General features: G+C 47.9%; 10 protein-coding genes across 10 annotated transcripts; 6 read left to right on the top strand and 4 right to left on the bottom strand.

Moving 5' to 3' along the window:
* Positions 1 to 826: 826 nt before the first annotated feature.
* On the bottom strand, positions 827 to 3,171 carry B0J16DRAFT_400125 (glycoside hydrolase superfamily; the record flags this gene model as incomplete). The annotated part of the gene is made up of 3 exons (XM_046132490.1): positions 827 to 2,403; positions 2,563 to 2,918; positions 2,963 to 3,171. The coding sequence occupies 3 exons, from the start codon at positions 3,169 to 3,171 to the stop codon at positions 827 to 829; spliced, it is 2,142 nt and encodes a 713-aa protein (XP_045983804.1).
* A 3,059-nt stretch (positions 3,172 to 6,230) lies between these two features.
* B0J16DRAFT_400120 (uncharacterized protein) lies at positions 6,231 to 7,847 on the top strand. The gene is made up of 2 exons (XM_046132489.1): positions 6,231 to 6,812; positions 6,863 to 7,847. The coding sequence occupies exons 1-2, from the start codon at positions 6,695 to 6,697 to the stop codon at positions 7,657 to 7,659; spliced, it is 915 nt and encodes a 304-aa protein (XP_045983803.1). The 5' UTR covers positions 6,231 to 6,694; the 3' UTR covers positions 7,660 to 7,847.
* Positions 7,848 to 7,982: 135 nt separating this feature from the next.
* Positions 7,983 to 10,202, bottom strand: B0J16DRAFT_400116 (heterokaryon incompatibility protein-domain-containing protein). Its single transcript, XM_046132488.1, has 2 exons — positions 8,648 to 10,202; positions 7,983 to 8,548 (listed from the first exon to the last, which is right to left on the bottom strand). Exons 1-2 carry the CDS (start codon positions 10,169 to 10,171, stop codon positions 8,162 to 8,164), a joined length of 1,911 nt encoding a protein of 636 aa, XP_045983802.1. The 5' UTR covers positions 10,172 to 10,202; the 3' UTR covers positions 7,983 to 8,161.
* Positions 10,203 to 10,838: 636 nt separating this feature from the next.
* Positions 10,839 to 11,719, top strand: B0J16DRAFT_343316 (uncharacterized protein). Its single transcript, XM_046128014.1, has one exon. The coding sequence runs from the start codon at positions 10,859 to 10,861 to the stop codon at positions 11,687 to 11,689; it is 831 nt and encodes a 276-aa protein (XP_045983801.1). The 5' UTR covers positions 10,839 to 10,858; the 3' UTR covers positions 11,690 to 11,719.
* Positions 11,720 to 11,929: 210 nt separating this feature from the next.
* B0J16DRAFT_343315 (uncharacterized protein) lies at positions 11,930 to 13,780 on the top strand. Its single transcript, XM_046128013.1, has 2 exons — positions 11,930 to 12,875; positions 12,925 to 13,780. Exons 1-2 carry the CDS (start codon positions 11,960 to 11,962, stop codon positions 13,629 to 13,631), a joined length of 1,623 nt encoding a protein of 540 aa, XP_045983800.1. The 5' UTR covers positions 11,930 to 11,959; the 3' UTR covers positions 13,632 to 13,780.
* Positions 13,781 to 15,409: 1,629 nt separating this feature from the next.
* On the bottom strand, positions 15,410 to 16,015 carry B0J16DRAFT_320916 (uncharacterized protein; the record flags this gene model as incomplete). The annotated part of the gene is made up of 1 exon (XM_046125604.1): positions 15,410 to 16,015. The coding sequence occupies one exon, from the start codon at positions 16,013 to 16,015 to the stop codon at positions 15,410 to 15,412; it is 606 nt and encodes a 201-aa protein (XP_045983799.1).
* A 683-nt stretch (positions 16,016 to 16,698) lies between these two features.
* Positions 16,699 to 17,869, top strand: B0J16DRAFT_146783 (chaperonin 10-like protein). The gene is made up of 3 exons (XM_046121981.1): positions 16,699 to 16,848; positions 16,894 to 17,621; positions 17,671 to 17,869. The coding sequence occupies exons 1-3, from the start codon at positions 16,706 to 16,708 to the stop codon at positions 17,850 to 17,852; spliced, it is 1,053 nt and encodes a 350-aa protein (XP_045983798.1). The 5' UTR covers positions 16,699 to 16,705; the 3' UTR covers positions 17,853 to 17,869.
* A 4-nt stretch (positions 17,870 to 17,873) lies between these two features.
* B0J16DRAFT_288121 (PLC-like phosphodiesterase) lies at positions 17,874 to 19,458 on the bottom strand. Its single transcript, XM_046124155.1, has 2 exons — positions 19,182 to 19,458; positions 17,874 to 19,135 (listed from the first exon to the last, which is right to left on the bottom strand). Exons 1-2 carry the CDS (start codon positions 19,294 to 19,296, stop codon positions 17,907 to 17,909), a joined length of 1,344 nt encoding a protein of 447 aa, XP_045983797.1. The 5' UTR covers positions 19,297 to 19,458; the 3' UTR covers positions 17,874 to 17,906.
* A 652-nt stretch (positions 19,459 to 20,110) lies between these two features.
* On the top strand, positions 20,111 to 22,071 carry B0J16DRAFT_305840 (uncharacterized protein; the record flags this gene model as incomplete). Its single annotated transcript, XM_046124763.1, has 3 exons — positions 20,111 to 20,469; positions 20,515 to 21,489; positions 21,540 to 22,071. 3 exons carry the CDS (start codon positions 20,111 to 20,113, stop codon positions 22,069 to 22,071), a joined length of 1,866 nt encoding a protein of 621 aa, XP_045983796.1.
* Positions 22,072 to 22,440: 369 nt separating this feature from the next.
* Positions 22,441 to 23,966, top strand: B0J16DRAFT_400097 (uncharacterized protein; the record flags this gene model as incomplete). The annotated part of the gene is made up of 3 exons (XM_046132487.1): positions 22,441 to 22,890; positions 22,941 to 23,544; positions 23,592 to 23,966. Exons 1-3 carry the CDS (start codon positions 22,457 to 22,459, stop codon positions 23,964 to 23,966), a joined length of 1,413 nt encoding a protein of 470 aa, XP_045983795.1. The 5' UTR covers positions 22,441 to 22,456.
* Positions 23,967 to 24,215: the final 249 nt, after the last annotated feature.

Below are 24,215 nucleotides of genomic sequence, written 5' to 3'. Positions count from 1 at the left end.
ATAAGGTAGTCGGATCTTGTTGCATGAGCGATACGATGGCATTGGAAGGTCATATATATTCCTTATTTGTGACTGAATCACAACTACATTGATAGTTCACTGCTATCTACGAAAGTACAATAAATTGAGACGGCGAATCTATTCAGTGCACCCGCCTAGACGGAGTCATCTATTTGTCCTCCTCCTTCTTCTTCTTCTTCTTCTCACAAGCGTCGCACAGATGCTTGCGGTGGACCTGTTGTTCCACCTTACCCTTCTTACATGCGCCCCATTCGTTTGCTTGTCTGCCCTTCTTGCACATTGTGAAATCTCGACGTCTTTCTATCTCCTCATCGCAATCGATGCACCTGTACGATTCGTTGAGCTCTGTACACATGGTCGGCTATATACCTTGGTGGCAGCAGGTTTGTGTGTAGTTTTGATTGGGGTGTGGTCGGAATAGATGCTTATTTATAGTTGCTGGTTGGTGATCGTGATTAAGAAACGATTGGGTCCATGGTGGTGTAAAAGCTGCGAACAGGGTGTGTCCACGTGCAACTGAATGAAATTCCATCTTGGGTATGCCAGTGACAAGGTACGACTCACGTCCACATCATTTCTTAGGCAGAGCGTTCGCCCAATGCATTCGTGTGGCTTTGGTTACATTTTCCTTCACAAAAATATCTCTGGTTATGAAGAGGAGGTACGAGTGAACTTTGGAAAGGAAACATTATAAGTTCAGGACGTCAGCTCGGCGACGTCATTACTTTAGTAGCGAATGAGCAGCCATATGTTCATTTTCCTATACTAACTGGGTCCTAGTACCTCTTCAGACTGAATGGAAAAGCTACTCGTTGTCATGATACTCAGGCCACTTATCCAAAACAACCTTCTCACCCGTAACCTTGATCTTGATGTCCGTCTGCGTAGGCTCATCAAGCAACAAAGTATAGGTCCCCGGATAAACAACCAGATCACCGTTCTTCTCACGTCTAGCAATGTTATCCATCGTCCACTCCAGCTTAACCTCCTTGGTGGCCTTGGGCTTGATATCGTGCGAACGGGTATACGCTGCCAGAGTCTTGAGAGGGTAAGGCTTGGGTCCGACCTTGCTCTTGATGAAGACTAGAGAGACAAAGTCTGATGTTGTTTTGCCTGTGTTCTTGACGCTGACTTGGAGAGGTGGAAGGGGGCAAGTATCTTTGTATGTCGCGTCGCAGCCCTTAAGAACCTTTTGGATGTTTATTTTGAGCTTGCTGGACGCGAACTTGGCTTTGAAGGTTGTATAGTGTTTTCCAAATCCGAAGGGGAGAACAGCGTCTTTGTACCACCGGTATGTTCTTCCAGGACTCTTCTTCGTGGGTCGTAGCTCCATCTCGAACATACCAACTTGCTTGACGTACTTGCTAGGGTACTGTGTAAGTGGAAGACGACCCGCAGGGGCACTGCGACCAGTGATGAGGTCAATGACGGCTGTTCCACCTTCTTGAGCGGGGAAGTTGACCCAAAGGATACTGTTCACCGCCTTGTTCTTCAACAGAGGGGTATCATCAACTTGGTCACCAAGCTGGACAACAACTAAAGGCTTGCCTAGCTTAGATAGCTTCTTGAGAAGATCCAATTGAGTCTTGGGCCAATCAAGATCGGTACGATCCAACGTCTCACCAGCAGCCTTATCATCAAGACCACCCAGATAAACAATGTAATCAGACTTCTTCGCCGTCTCAAGTGCGTTGGTGGTCCAGTTGTCAGGCACGGAGCTGTTCTGCAGAGTGGGACCCCAAGCCACATTGGTTTTGAGACCCAACATCTTAGCAGCATAAGCAGGAGTGCGTCTATATGGTGCAGGACCGCTGTATCCGCCCTGAAGCTTCTTCTCGTCGTCCGCCCAAAATCCGATCAAAGCTACACTCTCATCCTTTTTGATCTTGAGAGGAAGTGTGCCGTCATTCTTGAGGAGAACTGCGCCGCGTACTGCAGACTTGAGCGCAAGGGATTGGGCGTGCTTAGTGTTCACGTTGTCAAAGTCAAGAGAGGCGTACTCTGCTTTATCGCCATCGAAGAAACCAGTATGGACAAGACCCTCAAAGAGACGCTGCAAAGAACGGTCCATGACCTTTTCGGTCAGTAGACCTTGTTCGTACGAGTCGGAGATATCCTTGGTAGTTTCGTACTCGCAGCTAGAGTCCTGACCATTCTCAAAAGCAACCTTGGCAGCTTCAGCACCAGTCTTGGTGTAATTGTGAAACTGCCAAATATCCTGCATAGCACCACAATCACTGGTGATCCAATTGTTAGTATGTGTCCAGTTCCAATGCTGTCTGAGAAGAGTTTCCTGCAAATACGAGTTCGCACAAGCTGGAATTCCGTTAACAGAATTGTAAGCACACATGATACTGCCAACCTTGGAATCTCTGGTACACTCTTGGAAGGGACGGACGTAATACTCCGCCAAATCCTGAGGCGTAATCTTGGCATCGAAGTCATGTCTCGTCTTTCCACCCCAGTCCTCAAAGTCATTACCAGCGTAGTGCTTGCACGTAGCAACGATACGTCGCTGCTTCTTATCACCTTCAAGACCACGGACCATGGCTCTTGCATAGCGACTAACGTGAAGAGCATCTTCACCTGGTGTTTCAGAGCCGCGGCCCCAGCGAGGATCTTTGAAAGGGTTGACGTTGGGGGTCCAGTAGTCCAAACCGCCTCCGTAGCCTCCGTTATTCCAGGCGCGGGCTTCAATGCCGATGACTTCACCGATGTCATGGATGAGGACGTCATCGAAGGATGAGCCCATCAGAAGAGGCATGGGGAATGAAGTTGCAGCGTCGTACGGAGGCTCGTCTGCAAATTCAGAGCCTGGAGCGCCAGCGACACCGTGGAGGGCTTCGTTCCACCAGTTGTATCTTGGGAGGCCGATTCTTGGTGCTCCAGTCGCGTTGCTGTTTGGTTAGTATGTGAAGCATAGCGGTGCTGGAAAGCTTACCTGACGAGGTTGTTGACTTTCTCTCGAGGAGTAAATGCGGCGATCAGAGCTGCAGCTCTCTCAGCTGGGGAAAGTGAAGTATCACAGATGCCATTTGACTTGAGAGGTTCTTTGGTACAGTCGGGCTGCTGGTAAGGCGCGGCAGCCAATGCGAAGCCATTGAGAAGCGTAAGCGCGCTAGCAGCGACCTGAAGCTTGGACAGCATCATCGCCAATTCCTCACAGAATGCCTTTGTCTTGGTCAATTCCCTTCGAAGCCATGACTATCTTTTATAGTTTTCCTCACCCGGCATATCCCCCATCGTCATTGCCTGTTGTTGTGGGGTTAAACATGCATGCATTAAGGTTCTTATAGCCGAGCAAATAGCAGTCGAGTTACACTCCTTCGATCTTCTTCTTTGCAGGTGGAACGAAATTTGGATGTAACGATCTTCATGCTTTGTATCGTATTGGGATACCTTAATTGAAGCGGTGCGGGGATGCGATGATCTTTGCGGGCAGAATAGTGGTTGGTGCACAAATAGGCTGAATAGGTACTATGCGAACAACCAACACCTATAGTACGATATAACACCAGATATTCAAGCGGGAACAAATCAGTAGACCCATATCATGTTTGTTACTGTGATTGATGGGTATGAATACCCTGCAAGTATCTTGGGTGGAATGCTCATTAGCAAGGGATATTGTGAGGAAACGCACATCAGCGACGTCTGACGGGCGAGAGCCACCGGAGCTTACTGACATCAGGAACAAGAATTCAGTTTAACCGCTTAATATCGTTACTAATGCATAGGAGTCATGGATTTAACAGCAGGTCAAATAGTTAAAGCGAGGTTTACTATTTCCGGTTGGGGTCTCGGGACTTTTGTGCGGCATCCACAACGGTTTCCCCGCAGAACCGGCAGATCACTCGTTATTCATTTTAGCCGATTCGGTTCAATGCCTATAGAATTACTACCAGGAAACATGCATCGGATGAATAGTCGTACCATCTCACTGTTACGTCATTTGCCTATCAGTTAGTGGTGTGAGATCTCACTGGTGCTACAGTATTTGTAATTATTGAACTCTACACATATAACGAGGCTTCATTAAACTGTTTATGTTTTCATACTTTTTTTGTTCTTTTCTGTTCTTTCTAATACTCACTCTTTAAACAGCAAAGCTATAGTCCAGCTACAATGTTCTCCTCCATTCCGAAAGTCTAGTCCAGCTAAAAGCTCTCATCCAAACTCTACATGTTAGAGTACAAATGCATCATAACAATATGTTGATAACTTACCCCTAGTAGTCACCGCGGCCGTCTTTCTTCAGAAGACTCTCACCCAGAACTAATGATCTAGTAATCATAGCCATAAGGATCAGGGTTGTATGGAGGTGGAGCTTGAGCTCGACCTCGACCTTGAGCAGGTGCTCCCGGCTGAGCTACCATTCCCGGAGGAGGGTTGAAGCCAGCAGGCATCGGGTATCCTTCATCATCAATAATTCGTCCATCAGCACGAACAGTGTACATTCCAGGCGGAGGCAATTCCACACTACCAGGTGGCCCCTGAGCACGACCAGTGTAAGTATCAAGTATTCTCTGAACATCAGGTCGCGCCTCAGGGCGAGCACCGTGAGGTCCAGGTCGACCCATACTGGCAGGTGCTGCCTGAGCAGGAAGACCGTAAGCTCCAGGTTGACCATAACCACCAGGCTGGCCCTGACCGAGGCGACGACCTGGGTTTTGCATTGGGTTAGCGTTCATGTTCTGACCATGACCGCCTGGGGGACCGGCTTGACGCATTTGACCGTGGTTGTGGTTGGGCTGACGGTGACGGTTGTTGGAATGGTTCATACAATCGGGCTCGTGACTCTCATCGCTGTCATAATCGTCATCGTCGTCTTCATCATCATCATCGTGATGGTGGTGATGATGTCCGTGACCATGAGCATGTCCATGGCGATGTCCATGGCGGTGGCCATTACCGTAGTGGTGACCCTGACCATGTTGAGGTTGAGCGCCGCCATGATGGGGTCGAACAGCATGATGACGTTGGCCACCAGGAGCGATACGATCGATAAGTTCATTGAGCCTGTTGCGACCATCCGGTAGAAAGTTAGGACCCTCAAATTCAGGGTATGGGTTTCCAGGACGGCCCGCAGGAGCACCTCGTCGACTTTCACGTCGCGTAGGACGTCCAGCACCAGGCTGTCGCTGATGAGCATTAGCACCATGGGGTCCATCAGGAGCCGGAATAGCACCCTGAGACATGAGCTGCTGCTCTTCGGGGTGGTAGAAGAACTCAGCTTGACCTCCGTTGCACTGTGCACAACGGAACTCGAAAGATTCAATGTCGACCATGGTTTCACCGGTGGTAGGATCATAGCGCCAGTTGGTGCGATCGTTGCGGGCTGGGTTGTCGATGGTGGCTCTGCAGCCGGTGCAGGTGTAGGTGATAATGCGAGGCATTTTGGCGGTGTTGACAGAGTAGTAGTTGTGAGATGTGGATGTTGTTGGTGATAGGAAAGAGATGTAAGCTGTAGACTGTAGATGATGGTGTAGATGGGCGGTGTACCGAATGGTAGTGGTGAGAAAAGTTGGATTATGAGCGGAGGAGAGTCAAGTCTATATACCATTAAAGAACAGTGACGCGGAATGAACCATCTGTGAAGTTTTGAGAATAACCTCTATGATTATGGATTGTTGAATTGTCCTGTTGCTTGTACGTCTTTGTGCTGTGATCTGATGTGTATCTCTGTCGCGCCTAAGTGAATGTTCGTCCTTTGTTTCCGAATGAAATATAGGTTAAGTCTAACACACAAAGGCTTCGTTCAACATTAGTTCCATTGTCAGAAATTGTTCAAGAAGTAAATTACCTTGTCACGTAACGACAACGAAAGAGACTAACGCAAGGAGCTTCATAGTTCGCCATAGCCAGCCACACAAAAGATTTCACGAGAACAAAGACGAAATAATTCAATCTTCACGGCAACTTAAGCTCTCTTACGGTTTTCGCTCAAATTCATAAGAAGATGCTTTGTTTGTCCCTTTGAACGGTTTGGGCGTCAAATTCAGACCATCTACCCGGTAGACTATTCACTACGGTCCAAGCTCAAAGCAAGCCACGCCCTGTCACTCGGGTATTTCGTTGATTAGATTAGCAGATTAGATAAGACTGTTAAAGCGCAATGATAAGACGTTATCTTATCAGCAATCGCTTATCACTACCAAAGGTCTAAACCACCCAAAGCTATGTACTGGTGGCTTGCGCGAACGTATCCACAGAGCATCGACGAGGCTTTGCCATTCCATAAGTTCCAACATTGCATCCAGCGTAAACAAAGCATTCCTCCCCATTTCCCAGCAATCGTAAACTGCCTCTCTCGATCTTGAAAAGGCTGGCGGCAGTCATTTCTCATCCACCACCCTTGCATCTTCCCTGAGACAAATGCGTTGCCTTGGCTGGGACATGTTCTCGGGAGCAGCCCTTCCTCTGCTCATTGGTCACCGTCGCTGAGACAAACCGGCCATTTTAATCCTTGCGCAGATCATCGCGATGCAGCCGATCGAAATCTTGATTCGGGCCGGGACTTAGCACTTTTGTTTGAGACAGTCGCGAACCGACGAGCCGTCTGCAGTTCCCTGGTTTCAATGATCCCCTCTCGAGGTTTTCCCTTTTCCGTATTTAATCCGGCCGATTGCCACCCGAGTTCAAACTATTGCAGATCATCTTCTCACCCGCCAAAATGAAGTTCTCCGGCATTGCAGCGCTCAGCACCTTGATCTCTTTGGGCAGTGCCCAAGCTGGGCCCAATACCTTGGCTAGGTACAACCCAGCCAATCGAACAATGTCAGCCAACATAAGTACGTAGTGAGTCGAATCCTACCAGAACAACTCCACTAACGAAGAGAAGCATACTGTCTTGTTCCCATTGACAAGAGCATTGTAAGAAACATCACCGGTTATGATCCTCTCGACATCGACACGGACATCCTCCCTTCGTTCCCAGAAGGGAAACACCCCCTCATTGTTCAAGCGGGATATGACAATGATATCCGCATGACCGCCCTGAACCTTATCCCACTGCAAATTGCATCTCTCATGCAAGCATCTTTGATCGTCCCTTATGTCGATGTTACCAAGGATGGCGAGACCCCAATTGGTGCCCCCGTAAACTACTACATTGGAGGCACCAATGGCCGCGCGCTACAGGCTATCGTGCCCAGTATTGCGTCTGGGATATCACCTTTCGAAGGGACTACGATTTTCCCAGCAACATTTGACCCTGATACGTCAGCCGCAAAACCCCTTAACGACGGCGAATACAGCATTCAGGTCAAACCCTTCCTCCTCCCAAACACAGTGTCAGGACCCGGCATCTACGCCGCAGCTTTCGACATGCTGTTCGAGTTAACAAACAACTCCCCCTACACTCCCCACACATTCCACTCCCTCCTGAATATCCCCCAACTTCTGAACAATGGAAAGTGTCAGCGGAACACGGTTTACTTTAATGAATCATTCACGGATCCTAAGATGGCTGTTGCTGAAATCACGCTGTATCATCAAATTCTCGCGACGCCACCTGAAGACTTGGAGGGTGTTTATGAGGATGTTTATTGTTATACTGCTAATGGGCAGGTTGTTTCTAGTGTGGCGGAGACTTGTTCTGTCGCGGCTGCGAGGATGGATCCTGAGGCTAAAGTTTAGGTAGCGGATATCTGAACGGCAGCTAGCGTACTAATCAATAGCTTTCTTTGACAACAGGGCCGCCAGATCTTGTTTGTACTATCTAATCTATGTCTGCTAATTGTGTCATCTTGGAAAAGAGAGGTAACGTATCTCGAGCAAATTGCCTGTCTTTTTCAATGTGATACAATTGGCACAACATAGACAGGATAAACAGAACACAATCTGGCGTCTTGGTATTCAAGAAGGTTATTTCGGACACAAGTGTTTTAGTAGAGCGTACAGAGTAGAGACAATTCGTTCTAATGCTAATTTATCAATTTCTCCTCCAATAGAACCTGGTGGTGCTGACATCTGGTCTCTGCTCTTCTCCTGAAGCCTGCTGTTAGCTAATATTCCATGTTACCGGTCAGGTGTCACATAACTAAGTCGAAGGATTTGTAAAGGACGTAATTATCATCTTGCGAAGAGCTGTATAAACCCTCAGTCGCTATAAATGTTCTCAATGATAGTCAGTCCTCCACTACAGGATAAGAAACTCTTCTAGTCGACTATCGTAAACTTGTCCTCTTTCATAATCATGGAGTGACCAGGCGATGCCGATCAGCTGAAACGCGGCTCGGCCATTCAGCTCTGGGGGTGTATCAATTGGTCGAAGGAGTACCCCAACTCTTCCACAATAACTGATATCAATAATCGTGTCACCCATTCTGGCATCGTTGGGTGCTATCCAGCGGCGCCTTCTCAATCCACCGTAATCGTCCTCACATGATGCCACTACCAGTCGTTTTCTTCCTTCTCGCATCATTTTTGATATGTCATCAAGAAGATCTGACAGCTCCTCTCGGGCTTCTGCGGTGGGTGGGGGATTGGTCTTGTGATCCATATCCAGGTGTCTCTTCGAATGTACCTGTTCTAGGTTGAAAGAGCGTCGGTCTAGTGTAATTGGGTATAGGAGATTCGCAATTCGTTGACAACGTTCGAGACATGGTATGCCGTAGACGCTTACCCGTTGTCCCCGAAGCCAATGACGGCAGGCCTTCATCTCTTCAGCGTCGTATAAAGGACTGTGCTTCGCATACCGAAAAAAATCGCATCCAGTGACAAGGAGCAATAAAAGATCCATGACTTCCTTTCGCATCATGAACACACTTAGCCTCTGACCTTTCAGTTGTAAGACCGTTTGGTGAATCCAATCGGCTAGGTATTTGGCCAGACCGTCGCTGCCGTTACTCCATAGCCATTGGTCGCTAAAATCAAAGTTCAGCTCGAAGAGCTGTGCGTAAACAATTAAACCATGGTGATTGCCATTAGAGTTTCTAGTCGGTCGGGGGTATACTAAGTCATCCCCATATTCCTCACGGACGATGCTGAAGCAGTCCATTTCGTAGAAATAACGCCCTTTATCCAGAGAATAATTGGGTGGCATAGACCTTGACATTGCGGTAGGCGAATTGAGTTTGTTCTCTCTTGCTCTTGTCCAATTGGGGATCCATGACGGCCAGTTTGGATTGACTCCTGACAGACCGCCAAATGCATCGATGTGTAGAAGGACTTCCAAGAACCGATCAGTAGAAATGCAGCGGCCAAAGAATTCACAATATACAGTGTCTACACCAAGGCCATAGTCTGGGATAGATCCAGAATCCTCCGGATCCATGTCCTGTGCAAGGCCAAGCAGTGAGTAGATTCTGTCTCTGGGGTCTGAGCATTCGCTCATGTGGAAGGTCCAGAGAAGAGATAAAAGGTCCGTTGGATTTTGAAGTGTTTTCAGAACATTGAGAGCATACAACGCGCCACCATCGCTTTGTACACCTGGGAGTTCGTGAGATTTGTTTTGGATGAACTTCAATCCCTCAGTGAACCAATGCCATGAAATGTTACCAGCACCACACCTAATGATGGCGTCTCTTGCTAAGAATCCCTCCTGGAGAGTCCATCGTCGAGTGAACCAGGGCCTTTGGAGAAGACCAAGGACCTGTTGAAAATCTCGGTGTTGGAATGTTTCTTCAAAAGTGTCAAAAATGTCTTCTTTCGTTGGATTCCTAGCTTGACCCGGTGTCGGTTCATACTTTGCAACAAGGGTTCGAAGGAAAGCAAAAGCTAGCGGTGTAGCCGCCTCAGCGGGCCCAAGCCAGATATGAACTTTGTCCGCCGTATGATATATCTGACCCATTTGCTGGACCTGGATGCTCTTTTCTTGGTTGTCTTTCTGGTTCAAGCAAAGGGCATCGACCCAGAGTCGTCTTGTCTTGTGGGCCCTTCGCAGAGCGCGGAGCATCCCATCAACGACAGTTGAGATGTAGAGGTAGCTTCCTTCTGATTTGCAATAGAGCGGAATGTCATGCGCACCGTTACCCCAGACATAGGACACCGCGTCGAAGGTTTTGTTACCCCGACCACGTAGAATTGCGAGACGATCGTTGGTAATTAAATCGCATTCAAGCGCTGACGACGTGTTGGCTGCAGCATACAATATTAAAACTCGAATACTGCTGCTACTGGGCAGAGGCTGGTATTTATAAGGCTGCATTCTTGTTTGGAAGTTGTTGAGTACCGTGAAGATGAGTGGTTATTGTGATGCTCCATAACAAAAGGGCTCGATATTGATATTACGTCGGTTCTCAGCGGGCGGGGAAGGTTGGTTGGGTGGCACTGCAATACTGCCATATGCCTGTTGGTTCATGGTAGGGGAGACTGGATTGGTTGACCCCGATGATCTGAGCCGCCTTTTGCTGCATGACTGCCTGTTGCTGCCCAAAACCTCGAGGGGTCTTATTGGCAGCAGCAATCAAGTTCAAGTTAGGTCTGGTGCCTGCTTGGGTTGTTCAGATTATATATCGTGAATTCCAAGTGTCGTTGAATTGTTTATACCAGCCACACACAGCCACAAAACACCAAGTCGTCATTCTCTTCGATAACTCAAGTTGAGTCATTCAATCCATTCTACTGCTATATTCATTCTCTTAAACTAGGATATTGAATTTTAACATGCCGATTAATACAAGGTCGTTAGTCCTTTCTGCTTCCAAAGGCAGCGAGCTTTGGGTTGTACCAATGTTGCCCATCAGGATGTCACATGACCAATTTGGGATTTGTCAAGGGCGTAATTGTCATCTTGCGAACAGCTGTATTAATCGCCTCGGGTGTCCTGCTTGTTCCCCATGGAATTCCATGATTCCTGGCAAATCCTAGAAATATCTCGCCCTTAGATCTCACCATGCCTCATTCACTATCACGTTCCGAAATTGTTCAATCTTTGGAAGCAATCCTCAGCGCCCAACATGATGCACAGTGGGACAAGCTGGAATCCTTAATCCAGTCAACTGTGACAATGAACAATGAATCCCTGCGACGAGAGGAATTCATCGCCGAACTGCGCTCTGATGTCAACAGCAGTAACACCGCGGCAAAAATCGACAGTTCCGTCGTTGAAGTCAATGCGCAATCCATTGCAGCCAGAGTCATCAAGACCCAATCTATCTCCTCAGAGGCACAACCAGTACAGTATCAAGAGATCATGTTAGCATGGTTTAAAGACGGTCAGCTCTCAGCTATCAAATCGCTGCAAGACAACGATGCCCGACGTGCCAAAGCGCCTTCAGCAACCGAGACACCTGCGCATCTCTTGGTGAATGTGAACTCGACGACTATTGACCTCGGTTCAATCTATCGCGACTACATCAAGACCATCAATGAGAAGACAATGCAGGCTACTTTCGATAAGTTCTGCAAATCAGTGGTTACGCACAATACTCACGAGAAGACTATCGCAGAGTACATTTCCCTGATCCAAGAAAGTCAGGAAGCCATTCAAGGCCTGTACTTTCACATCCAGGATCTTCTCGTGGACAAAGATTCCGGTCGGGTCGCTGCTCGACTTGAATTCACAGGTGTTCCAGTCAAGACTTGGGCCGACGCTGAGCCTAACGGACAAGCTGTCAAGTTTCATGAGCATGTCATGTATTGGTTTGATAAGGGCCAAATTCACTGGGTTTGGTCAATTGTGGATCTGGATACATACAGAGAACAATGTCGTTCTAGGAATTAAATAGTCATTAACCTGGCACGAAGCGCCAACGAATCATTGTTCACTATAACAATCCGTATCGCCGTGACAAACCCGTATTCATTGTTTGCTTTTTTGGGTGCCTAAAGTGTGCCTAAGCAAATAGTGTACCAAGCGCCTGGACTGTTGGCTGGTCGACGTACCTTTTTTGCTTTTTATAGTGGTGGGTCAATTTAAATTACCGTGAAAGGGAGCGATGCTGAGCTTTCACCTTTCACTTCGGCTCAATTAAATCTGCAACATAACTTCATTATGTCGTCTACTTCTATTACCATCGATCCTAATGGCGACGTCGTGATTGTGTTGAGAGCTTCTCAGCATGAGGATGCGAATACCGTCACAAAGGTCACGGCGCCCGCCATTGAGACAACAGTGGGGACAACCACTGAAGATCCCTCTGTAACGCCTGGAAAGGCGCCTGCCGAATCGCCTTCCGAGACGTCTTCCGAGGCATCTACCGAGACACCAACCAAGACGGTAAATGAGGAGCCTATAGAGACGGCTACGGAGTCTACTGTTGAGGATGATGCGACTCAAAATTCTTCAACACCTGCCGAGGCCTCCGCCGAAACATCCACAGAGACATCAGCTGAGCCGTCTACATCATCACCTACTGAGACGCCTGAAGAGACGCCACCAGAGACGCCTTCTCAAACACCATCTGTCGGCACAACATCTGAGTCTAATGAGACTACCACCCAGACTGTCGTCCTGAATGACACAAAGCAGCCCAGCGAAAAGCACTTCATCTGCTCAAGAAAGCATATCACATTCGCATCTCGTCGCGCAGCAAGAGAACTCACAGAGGACAAATGGACGTTAGACAAAGACTTCCCCCTCGAACCCTTGACAATAGTCCTCAAGATCATCCACGGCAAAACTCGCGACATTCCAGAGACTGTGACCTTGAATCTCCTAGCTGATATCGCTTCCATCGTGGATTACCTGGAATGCCACGATGCCGTCACTTTCTTCGGCAGGAACTGGCTTTCGCGTTACTCTACTATCAACCTTCTCTGCTTTATGGATAAGACACTGGCTCAGCTGATCCATACGTCATTTGTCTTTGAGAATGCCTCTCTTTTTGAGAACGTTACCAGGATCGCTATCAAGAGCAGTTCTCAAGTTGTGCCTACCTATGACTTACCTATCCAGGCGGATGTTCTGTGTAAGTCTCTCCAGTCCCCTCACCTAGCAACCAAAGCTAACCAGTCCAGCCGCCATCGGAAGCAAAAGCTCATCCCTTCTGAAAGTCCTCATTGACGGGCTTATCGACATCCAGTCAAAGCTGCTCAGCCAAAAGCTTGGATGTAGCTACGGCTGCAGATCCATGCTACTGGGTTCCCTTATGCAAGCTATGAATGTAGCTGCCATCTACCCACCACCTTCACCATCAAGTCCATTCTTGATCCTCGGTAGTGTCATGTTTTCTCTTCGCTCCGCTCACTCTCCCAAGTACTTCAGTTCCGAGACCGATGGACCGTCCTCCCAGCATTCAGGCAAGTGGACTCTTACAATGTGGCCAGAGCAGCGTGGGGATAAGGCTCAGCCAACCGTGGAAAAAGCTACGCCTACACGTCCTGCGAAAACATCGAATCTTTTTGGTCCAAAGTCTACGGTCGACGCTACTCCGCCTACAAGTAATATTTTTGGACCAAAGCCTACCCTCGATGCCAAGACCAATGACAAACCGAATATCTTTGGTCCAAAGTCTACGCTCGATACAAAGGCCAATGATAAACCGGTTCCCAAGCCAACGCCAACAAGTACCGGGTTCTTTGGTAGCGCGGCTGCTGTTGATCCAGACCAGCCGTGGGCAATTGTTCGACATCATTGCTGTTTGCAGGACTTTATGAATCCACTGTTGGATGAGGTAGAGGCTAAGATTGCAGGGCTAAAGCTTGCGGAGTTTTCTCGACCTTAGGGAATCTACTGGAGGTAGACGACCAATCACTTGTGTTCTAGAGAACAGGCTCTCTCTTCAATTGAGTCAGAGGGGGAACAATTAGATTAATGGTGGTAAATAGCTGGGGAGAGCCCAATCAAGCTGTTCACTTTAAGAAAAACTTACCCAAAATGCCCACCCATCGCTGCAGCTCCATCCATGACACTGTATAAGAGTGAAACAGAAATAAACACGATAGAACCGACCATCAATAAGCCAGTTCAACACAGCTTCTACCCACCAACTCTCTCCAACAGTAGTAGTATTGCTTGTTTTATCCTAATGGGCCCTAACAGGGCATAGCTACAGGAGGACAGCGGGTTACAGGTATCCCTCTCGGTATAATCGCCCTATAATATATCTCTCATAGCTATTCAGCTAGGGGCAATTCAGGCTTTAGGTAGGAGAAAATCAGCTAACGAATCGAAAACCCTCCTATGAATGTTGTGAAGATAAACGCCAGGCCAAAGTACCCAAAAGAAGAGACCCTGTTATCTAGGATGGCAGTCACTTGGGGCTAAGTATTCTTCGTGACATTACCCACAGGCCCGATAAAAGTCCCAGTGCAGCTACCACCATCACCCTTGCATGACTTAGAATCCAGAGTAGCTTCCTTGCGAGTGCACCCCTCAACATCAAACGTCCAAGAGTCATCGGGATCCTTCTTCTTCCCCTCAACCTTGTTCTTCTCAAGTGTAAACTGGCGCTTATAGGAACCGCCCTCATTAGAATGCTTCTTTCCCCAGAAAACGTTATAGTTGTGAGCATTCTTCACTGTATAATGCCTACGCAGCTTGCCATACTCGTAATTCTCCCTGCAGGTCCCGCGCCAGAGGACGTTGGCCAGTTCCCCGTTGCCTTCATTATCTCCTCTGACTATAATAGTAACATTGCATGCCTGCTCAAATGTAATAATGCATGGGGTAAGATTTCGGGTTCGGGGATCGCAGAGATTCTCTACCCCGACTTCTTCGAATTGGATCGTCCCATTTCTGGGCAAACCCTGTAAGTGTGCATTAGTACCTGGTAGAAGAAGGGCCTGCGTTAGGTACATACATCGTTCCGCCCGTTCTTAAAGTACCTATACCCGGCGGCTCCGGCAGACCAGGGTTTTGCCATGTTGGTGATCGGGTTAGAGGTTGTTTGGGTTCAAGTAATTCAGCGTGTCGTCGTTGTTTGACGGTTGTGTGATTTGCTTGACGAAAGTTGAAGAGAGAGGAGAAAGAAGCAAGCAAGAAGGGCATTGGAATTTATGAGAGTCATGTTATGGCAAGGTAATGAGGGGTTGGATGCAACAACTAGCTTGGTTATGCCTGACGTGTAGAACTTTTGTCTCTCGTGTAGAAGAACTTTTGTCTCTCGACTACATCGACTGAGTTACCAACCCCCTCTTACTGAGTTATCATCTAGTCAGCGTGATCAGCCAAATGCTTATGTAAGTTAGCATTGAGACCAGATCATGTCGTGTGCCATTTTCTTGGCCATCAATTCTATTGATACTCAGTGACCATGACCTTCAAAGCTGCCACATCTTACCCTGGAGACAGAGATTCATTGAGTAGGAACATGGTTTTCTTTAAATGTGTCGGACGAAACGTTTAGACTAGTCCTGGTGAGTAGCTAAACAGAGCACACCGAAGATGGTCATTGGAACAAAGCCCAGATGCCCACCTATTACTGAATACTCCATGGCCCGCGCTTGGAAAAAAAGTCAAAATAGATAGCGGAACCAACCACTGCCCCATGACAAAGCCAGTTCAACAATTCCCTTTCCACTTAGCGTCGGCACGGCAACATTTCTTCACTTTCGCCTCGCAGCTACCCTTTGAAGCCTTGCATTCCTTAGAGTCGGTATTCAGTCTAGCACTGTTACGATGACACCCCGTAACAGTAAACCCGCACTGGTCACCCTCACCATTCACCTTGTTCTTACCCTTCTTCTTAAGTGTAAGATCGCGGTCATAGGCCCAGCCAGGTAAAGGGTGTGTCCCCCAATAGACCTCGTAGTCGGTGCAGCCCTTCATTGGGAATTTCTTACGCAGCTTGCCATTCTTAAAGTTCTCGTTGCAGGTACCGTGCCAGATAACGGTGCTAAGGCCATTCTTGCAATTGGGATCGTCGAACTTGAAGGTGGCCTTGCAGCGTTGCTCGCATTTGCGGACGCACGGGGTGAGACCGGAGGTCTGGACATTGCATGGATTCTGTGTGGCAAAATCTTCGAAGGACAGCGTCACGTTTGCGATTTTTGGGAGAGGCTGTGAGGGTATGTTAGTAACTGATAGAAGGAATTGGTTTTGGTTAGGTACATCGGGTTCCATAAGCCACTCCACGATTTTCTCTATGAAGGTGGTCCCAGCTCCCATGATGGTGGTCGAGTCGGGGGCATTTGGGTTCAAAGAGTAGAGGGTGCCGTCGTTGCTTGACGGTGGTGTGATGTGCTGTGCTTGATGAAAGTTGAACAAAGAGGGGAAGGAATGGGAGCAAATAAATAAGAAAGGGTTTCGATTTGTGAGAAAGCTTATATTAGGGCAAGTTGGCAATCGTGTAATGATTGGAGTCTTGATGCTTCAGAGAGAACTTTATCACTGAAACCTCACATCTCCTTGGCCACATTAATTGTGGCACCACTCCCCTCTCATTGTGTCGCCATCTTCATATCTATGCTTATCTAATGTGGTAAAGAAAAGAGGGAAAATGTCATGTGTCATATTCTTAATGGCCAATTCTTCTAGTCCCTCGATGCCGCTGTGGCCATCACTTTCGCAGTTACTGTACCTAGATTTGCCCTCGCGCCACTTAGTAAGACGAGTCATTACTTGCGATACCGTACTCTCTAGTAATAAATAAACTGCTTTGATGCTTCTTTAGAGTCATCTCAAAGCTCCTTCTCGGTCACGACCCGACATGTTCGCATCCTTTGGTGTTGAAATGCGCTGGCCAATCGGTAAGCTGCTCGGAGCGGTACTTGACTCGGCTATCAATCAGCCTCACAACCTCCGGGCACTTAAACCCCGCCAACGCCCGTGATAAGCGAAGATAACCACTCCATCATCATGACTTCCATACCTTCAGTTCAAAAGGCAGCACTCATCGAGAATCCTGGCGATGATGCGCGCATTGTAATCCGATCAGATATCCCAGTTGGAAAACCCGTCAAGAATGAGATTTTGATCAAGTTGGAGTTTACGGGTCTTTGGTAAGGAAGCGTGAATGCAGTGCGTTCTTGGCTAATACCCTGTAGTGGTTCGGAAGTTCGTGCTGTGTCGGGATGGGGTCCTTATGATCCCATTATTGGACATGAAGGTATCGGAACGGTTGTTCAGACTGGAGAGAATGTTGATTCTGGGTTGATGGGTAAGAGAGTTGGTGTGAAGTGGCTTTACAGTGCTTGCGGGACTTGTCGTATCTGCAAGAAGGGATATCATAATAACTGCCCGAAGCAGTTAAACACTGGGAAGCATGTTCCTGGAACATTGCAAGAGTACATGATCGCTGATGCGAGGTATGTTACGCAAATCCCGGATGGGATCCCTGGTGAGGTCGCTGCTCCGTTACTTTGTGCTGGCTTGACCATGGCGGGCGCTGTTTCGAAGCTTGAGGGGTATGCAGAGGAGGGCGATTGGATTGTCATATCTGGCTCGGGTGGTGGTCTTGGACATCTCGGCGTGCAGATTGCCAGTAGACTGAAGGGTCTGCGAGTAATTGCGATTGATACTGGGGAGGCGAGGAGGAAATTGAGCTTGGACAGTGGCGCTGAGCACTTCATCGACTTCAAAACTGAGAATGTCGAGGAGAAGGTGAAGGAGATTACGGCAGAGGGTGCAGCTGCTGTGTTGGTGGTCACTGCTTCTCAAGAGGCCTTTGTCCAAGCCCCCTGTCTGGCGAGAAATATGGGGATTATCGTCACGATTGGATTGCCGAGGAACGACTTTATTATTCCTCTTTCTGCTACTATCTGTTCGGCTAGAGGTGAGTTACCCATGTCTGAAAACAAGATGACTGATCTGACATGACATAGACCTTACAGTTACTGGTGTCATGGTAGGAACAGAAAAGCAGATGGAAGACCTTCTTCAACATGCCTTGGAAGGTACAATAATTCCAGAGGTCAAAGTGCTCGACTTCGACCAAGTCGGAAACGTGATCGAGGATCTGAAGAAACAGCAAGTCACAGGCAGAGTAGTCGTCAGCATCCCATGAGCAACATAAGTACAACAAAATGTGATCTTTCCTATCCTAGATATTTTACCCATCCTAGTTATTGAAAACCTTATCATTGATAGCAACAACCAAAGCAACATACTCCATACTGTCCAAATAATCGATATAAACCACGTTCGGAAACGAACTCTCACTGACTTCAGGCAACAGCCTCGTAAAAAGCTCCGGGTTACAATCCTTCGCCAAGAGCTTAATCGGCCGGAGTGAGTCGCTGACACTTCCTGCCAGACCTCGCACACTGCCTACCCACTCGGGGACTTGCTGCGTGAGTGTCCACGACAACAAAAACATGCGCTTGTCTTTGGAGGACATGTGACCTTTCATCTTCTCGATTTGGTCCTTAACCATGAATTCTGTGTCATCCTTGTTGGCGTATTCATTTCGGATGTTGAGTTGGCCTGATTTAAAGAAGCCTTGGTTGAGATAGTCGCCGAGGGATAAACTGCCCCAGTCTTCGATGATGCATACTACCGCTGCTTTGCCGTTGCCGATGAAATCATCCACCTTGACATTGGAAAGATTGTTGGCCTTGGACTTGTCGTTCAAGATGAAGAGGTTGTTCAATTTCTGAAGCTCCTTCATCAAATTGTGCCATTCTTCCTTGTTGAACTCTCGCCACTCCTCCACGTCGGACTGCAAAGAGTGTGAGAAATTGATGATGATCAGTTCACCGTTGTCTTTTGTGAATTTGTTCACGCCGTCGATGATGTCGGCAATGTTTTCACCGCGCGCTCCGACTTTACCGGTGTAATGACCCGTGCACCACTTCCCTTTGTAAATCTGAGGACGAATGTCAAAGTATCGCGCTCCCTTTTGAAGTTGTCCGTAGATATCCTCGCACTGACAAAGAACGTACGGATCGATGACACTAACGGGCACAAGCGAGTGCGAAGTAGTCGACATGCCCGAATCATGGGTACCAAGAAGACAGATCTTGGAGAGGGGGAGATGACCGATTGTCTTTCTGCACTGCTGCATCCAGTCCATCGGTGGGTTCGACGTATGAAATTCTTCCTTGGTACCAGAAAGGACCCAAGTGAGGCACTTGTCGTGACGCCAGCCAAGATGAATCTCGGAACCGCGGGCGTTGCCGACTGATTCCAAAGAGTCGAGCTTCACCCAGATACGCTCGTCGTCGTCGCGGACGTGAATGGTGAAGCTGCATCCTGTGCCTTCGAGGGTGTACTTTACCGAGCCACTGGTATCAGAGCGTTTCTTGAAAGCGCCCTGGCTGAACTCGATGTACGTTCTAGGAACCTTGCCTGTGAAGAGTTAGAAATTGCTTTTGTGAGGGGTGGTGAGATCTACCTGCTTCGATGACCTCTGGAAAGTCCCACGATTTCATCTGATAGCTCATCTGGTCCGACCGTTTCCATCGGTACGGCGTACCGTTGGTGAGAATCATGTATCCGCCTTCACCCATTTTGACAGTCTTTCAATTGGCTCTTCACAATCAATTGCCTGTTTGTTGCAAAGTTGAAGGGAGAAATCTCGAGCTGCCATCTCCTCTGATTGCGCAAGCACAGCCTCATAATATGAGACTAAACTCATTTCGTCGCTTGGAGCTGAAAAGAAGGGTAGTTCCGTCGAATCATAGACTTTAGAGCGAAGAAAACCCCGCTCCTGGGCTGAGGGATCCCGGTTATAAAACAGAGGTTGGCTTGGCGGGGCTGATTTTTCACCGCCTGCGGTATTTGGTGGTTTTGGCCGGTCTCAGTCTAGGGTGAGGTTATTCAGCGGCGGGACGAGCGCTTGGAGAGATTGACAAGACCTAAGATAGCAGCAGAATGGGACTAAGGTTGAGATGGTCGCTTTAACCACTATGTTCCACTACATGTATCTCGATGTCGGTCATTGACGTCATGTCCCAGGCAGTAGTCATTTGTTCAAAGGATTGATGCTGCATGTCTTGGCAGTATTCTGACCAGTCATTGTACCTGTTGGTACAGCCCTGTAACAGTCAATAGCAGGGGCAATACCCTGTTTATATCGAAGATGATCATTACCAAGTCCTGTAATAACGCTGCGACATGTCCTTATTTATATAGTTGACGATACCAGGCAGAGCTTTGTTCCTGTCAGATGCTTATTCCTGACTTGATTTCTCACCGCGGCCACTACCGATTTTCTGTCAAGGCTTCTAAAGCTCGTTATACTCGCAGGTGTTGTTGTATTATGACGATTTAACGACTGCATGCACTGAGAATAACAGGCTTGACGTAGCCACGACGATCAGAATGGCGTGCCACAATCTAACCCTCATCCTAATGACAGGCAGTCTCCTGTCAGGACTAGCACTCGCAATAGGACATCATTTCTTCTACGACTATCTCAATGACAGAATTGTCGAAAGTCAGAATCAACAAGAATGGTTTCTGCGTATCGGCACCGGACTGGCCTTTCTCGTAAGAGCATTGTTATCAGCAGCCGTAGGAATCGCATACACACAAATACTGTGGCGGACGCTGAGATCAAAATCTATTACAATCCAGGGTATCGATTCGCTGTTTGGCGTGTCACATACGGCTTGGGATTTTACGACTCTGGAGCTCTGGACTGCTGCACCGGCTCTTGCTGTGGTAGCTGTGATAGCTTGGTAAGATATCCGAACTGCATGTGGTTCATTGCTAACATGTGCCAGGGCTCTTCCACTGATTGCAGTCATCACGCCAGCTACATTGAGTATCGAGATCTCTTCCGAAGCTAACGTGACAACCATCGATGGTTTCATTCCGAGAATTGATTACGACCGCACTCTATGGTTCGGCCGCGTAGAAGAAGACGCTGTATATGTCTCAACCCACATTAGCAGGCTGGTCACGCCAGTAGCATCCCTAGGCTCCATCCTCCCCATCACTGCTCCGTTTCCCAACTCTTCTTACTCAGTTGGCTTTTACGGGCCTGCACTTTCCTGCGATACTCCAGAGAACGATTCGTTCAGGGAAGCAATGGAAAGAATAGTCAACGTCGATAGGAGGTCTGAACGCCACTTGACATACGCTGGTTTTGTGCCAGTTTCCGAAAACAAGTCTTCTTCAGCTTCTGAGGAAGGTCAATGGCACGGGTATGCTATAGAGGGACTGTACAATATCTTGGATGAGACGTATTACACGCCGGAGATTGACTTTACCGCGAATGTAACGGATCGAAATCCGGGTGGTAAATCAGCTACATTCTTCGTGCTCACCCCAGATAGACCAGGTGGCCGGGCAAACAAAACCATCGAATGTCAGCTCTACAACGCGACTTATTCCGCCAATATCACCTTCGACAACGGTTTGCAGGACATAAAATACAAGACTGAGAAACTAAACGGAGTTTCAGTATATGACACCAGAGACTGTGTTTCAAAACCTGGTAGTCGTTGCAACCCCGTTACTGCGTACCTTACCATCATGGCTGCAATGGGGACTATTGTAGTCGGTACTCAGCGCGACGGCGGTTTCACAGAACGGACGCGGATATCCCAGACTGTTCTGCTTGATTCGCCGGATATGCACATGACTTATTACGACGAGAAGCCAAAGTCTCTGATTGGCAATTTGTCAATGCCTTATGCGCTTGAGCAGTTGTTTGAGAATGTGACGACAAGTCTGTTGAGCGACTCTCAGTTTCTGTAAGTGGACTCTAGCCACTATAAAGTCCCTCACCTAACATACTTTCCAGGAACAATGATACCACTGCATCTCGTGGTCCTATCACTCGCTTCTCTGCACAGAATGCCTTTTCCTACGAGCCTCGCAACCTTTTCATCGCATATGGAATAGGAATACTATTTTCTCTAATCGTGGTCATCTTTGGATTTCTGTGCATTAAGTCTGCCTCGGCATCGTACACGAATAGCTTCTCGACCATCCTGCGGACGACAAGGAATACTGACCTTGACACTATCGTGACTTCTACTGAGACGTCGGGAGCGGAGCCTCTATCGAAGGAAATGGGCAATGTGCGTCTGACGCTGCGACGACAAGGTCGGGGTTTGGAAGGTGGCGGTGGCAGCGCTACGGCCTTCGCTGTGGATGCGAAGCCAGAGGATGAGAAGGGGTCCCGAGAAGAGCGTCCGACTGAGTCTTTGCTTAAACCGGACAGAGGGAATCGACATTCGGATGTCGATGAGATATCAACTACTCAAGAGGGCTCAGAGTTTAATCTCAATTATAAGAGGGAGGGTAATACAGTGGTCACATCTAACGACTAGGTAGTAAATCAGGGATCTGTAGAGCATAGTAATGTTGATGCTGGTCCCATCGACCATTTCCTTATCACCGATAAATCGCTGGAGCCAATCTGCGACCAGCATTAATTACCATGATTCAATACAGGTCTTGGGTGCTGAACTCTCTGATAATGGCTGCATCAGTTCATTCCTTGCAGGCATCAGCCCCCAATCGTAAGCAATGTCGAGACCAGGCAGAGTGAAATCAGCCCAAAGTAGGCTGTGCCTTGGAGGCAGCCGGCGGGATACTATTGGGCATTCTATACCCCGCATCTGACTGGAGCCAGATCTGATAAAGTCTTAGTTATCCTCCAGATTGTTTAGTCCTTTTAAGTTCTTGACAACTTCAAATTCAAAGTCAACTACCATGGATCCAATATCTATCGCTGCTATTTTGACAGGCATTTGGCAAGTCGTCAAAACCGGTACTTCTCTTTCCAAAGACATACATCGTTTCGTCGCCTCAATCCAGAATGCCCCCCGCGAAATACTGGATATAGCGGCGAGAATATCCGATCTCTCCTTCATTCTGGAAGAGCTGCACGGCTTCCTAGAAAACAACAAGGATCTATGCAAGCGCCGTCTCCTAAAAATCATCAATTCTACAATGGGCAGAATATCTAAGATACACAACGACCTCAAAAGTCTCATGGATGGTCATACAGCAGTAAAGAGGCTTCTATGGGTATACAATAAGCCTGAAGTTCAGTACAAGCTCAGCGTGATCGAGAGCCACAAGAGTGGTATCCAGCTTATACAGAACACCTTACTTCTAGCCGCATTGACCAGAAAGGAATCAAAGTCAGATACATAAAGGATGCTGCGGCCGGATTATCACTGACAGTAATTAGATCGCAAAAGGCCAAGACGAAGGTCAAGCCCAGCAACAAGGACGGAAAGAAGAAAACAGAATCCAGGATTCCACACGTTCGACAACAAGCAGAGAACCTGACATATGCGGCGTGTAATCGTATCACGGAGCTTTCGAAGCAACAACGTCCACATCCCGATGGGTCTATCTTGCAATTAGAAAACGACGACAATAATGAAGGTGACGAGAAGAAAAAGCTAATACAGTTTCGAGCCTTGGACAAGCGCCCTGACGAAACTGCGACGTGGCTTTACAACCTAGTGTTCGAGCCTTTGGCCCAGTCAAGGCAGGGCCCTGATTCTCATAGCATCGATACCAATGGAATCACCTCGGAGATTACCATTGGTATACCTACAGAGTTGCAAACGGCCATATACGAGCCCGGAGTGAGCTCTTCTATCGTTGACAAGTTATTGGCTGACTGGACCACTGAAGAGGAAAACATTCAAGATCCAGGGGATGAACAGATTGCGATACAAGAGACCAATGACTGTAAATGGACCAAAGGAGGGAAGGAGTTCATTACGTTCAACGCCGTTGGACAACAATTCACATTCCCATTTCATCTCATCAGGAAATGGAAGGTCAGTCGACCCCACAATACAATTGCACTCCAGCTGACAAGAATCAGGGCATGGAGCAGAAGATAAAAGAGGCACTTGGACAGCACGAAGTACTTGGTTCACAGATCTTGAACGGCCACTACAACGTTGTCGGCCCTACAGGCAGTATAATAATGCCGAACTGTTGGAGATTTATTATAGAACCCGGGATGGATATTACCTTGATAATACCGCCGATCTCTAATAAGGGTCGTACAAAAGCGTCAACGGACCTTCACCCTCAACCTGGCAAGAAGGTCAAATCACCTAAAATAGTGAGCGCAGATCCTAGAGTACTCAGCACTGAGCAAAGGTCGACAAAGAAGACAAAGCCTGCCAATCAGAATAAGGCGAAGACTGATGTCGAGGGTTCTGGGGCCCAATTAAAGAAGGGAAAGCAGTAGAGCTAAAGTGGCGGGAATTGAAGGGGGAGCCCTGGTAATGGAGCTGGTGGTTCCACAGAGGTAGTGAGACAATAAATTCTAGAGGGATGTTTGCTTTAATTCTCTTACAATAGTAGCATAAGGTGACTCATCCGTCTTGAACTGAGCTTCATGATTTCTGATAAGGCTATCGGTCTAACGATCCCACGGCCATCAACCTTAGCATCCTATACTCGCATTCAATAATCACCATATTATATACCCAGTAAC

This window comes from Fusarium flagelliforme (assembly GCF_020744385.1).
Source record: "Fusarium flagelliforme strain FIESC 12 MPI-CAGE-AA-0113 chromosome Unknown B0J16scaffold_4, whole genome shotgun sequence".
Lineage (NCBI taxonomy): Eukaryota > Fungi > Ascomycota > Sordariomycetes > Hypocreales > Nectriaceae > Fusarium > Fusarium flagelliforme.
Note: the sequence above shows the minus strand (reverse complement) of the source record. Positions and strands in the feature narration are given on the sequence as shown.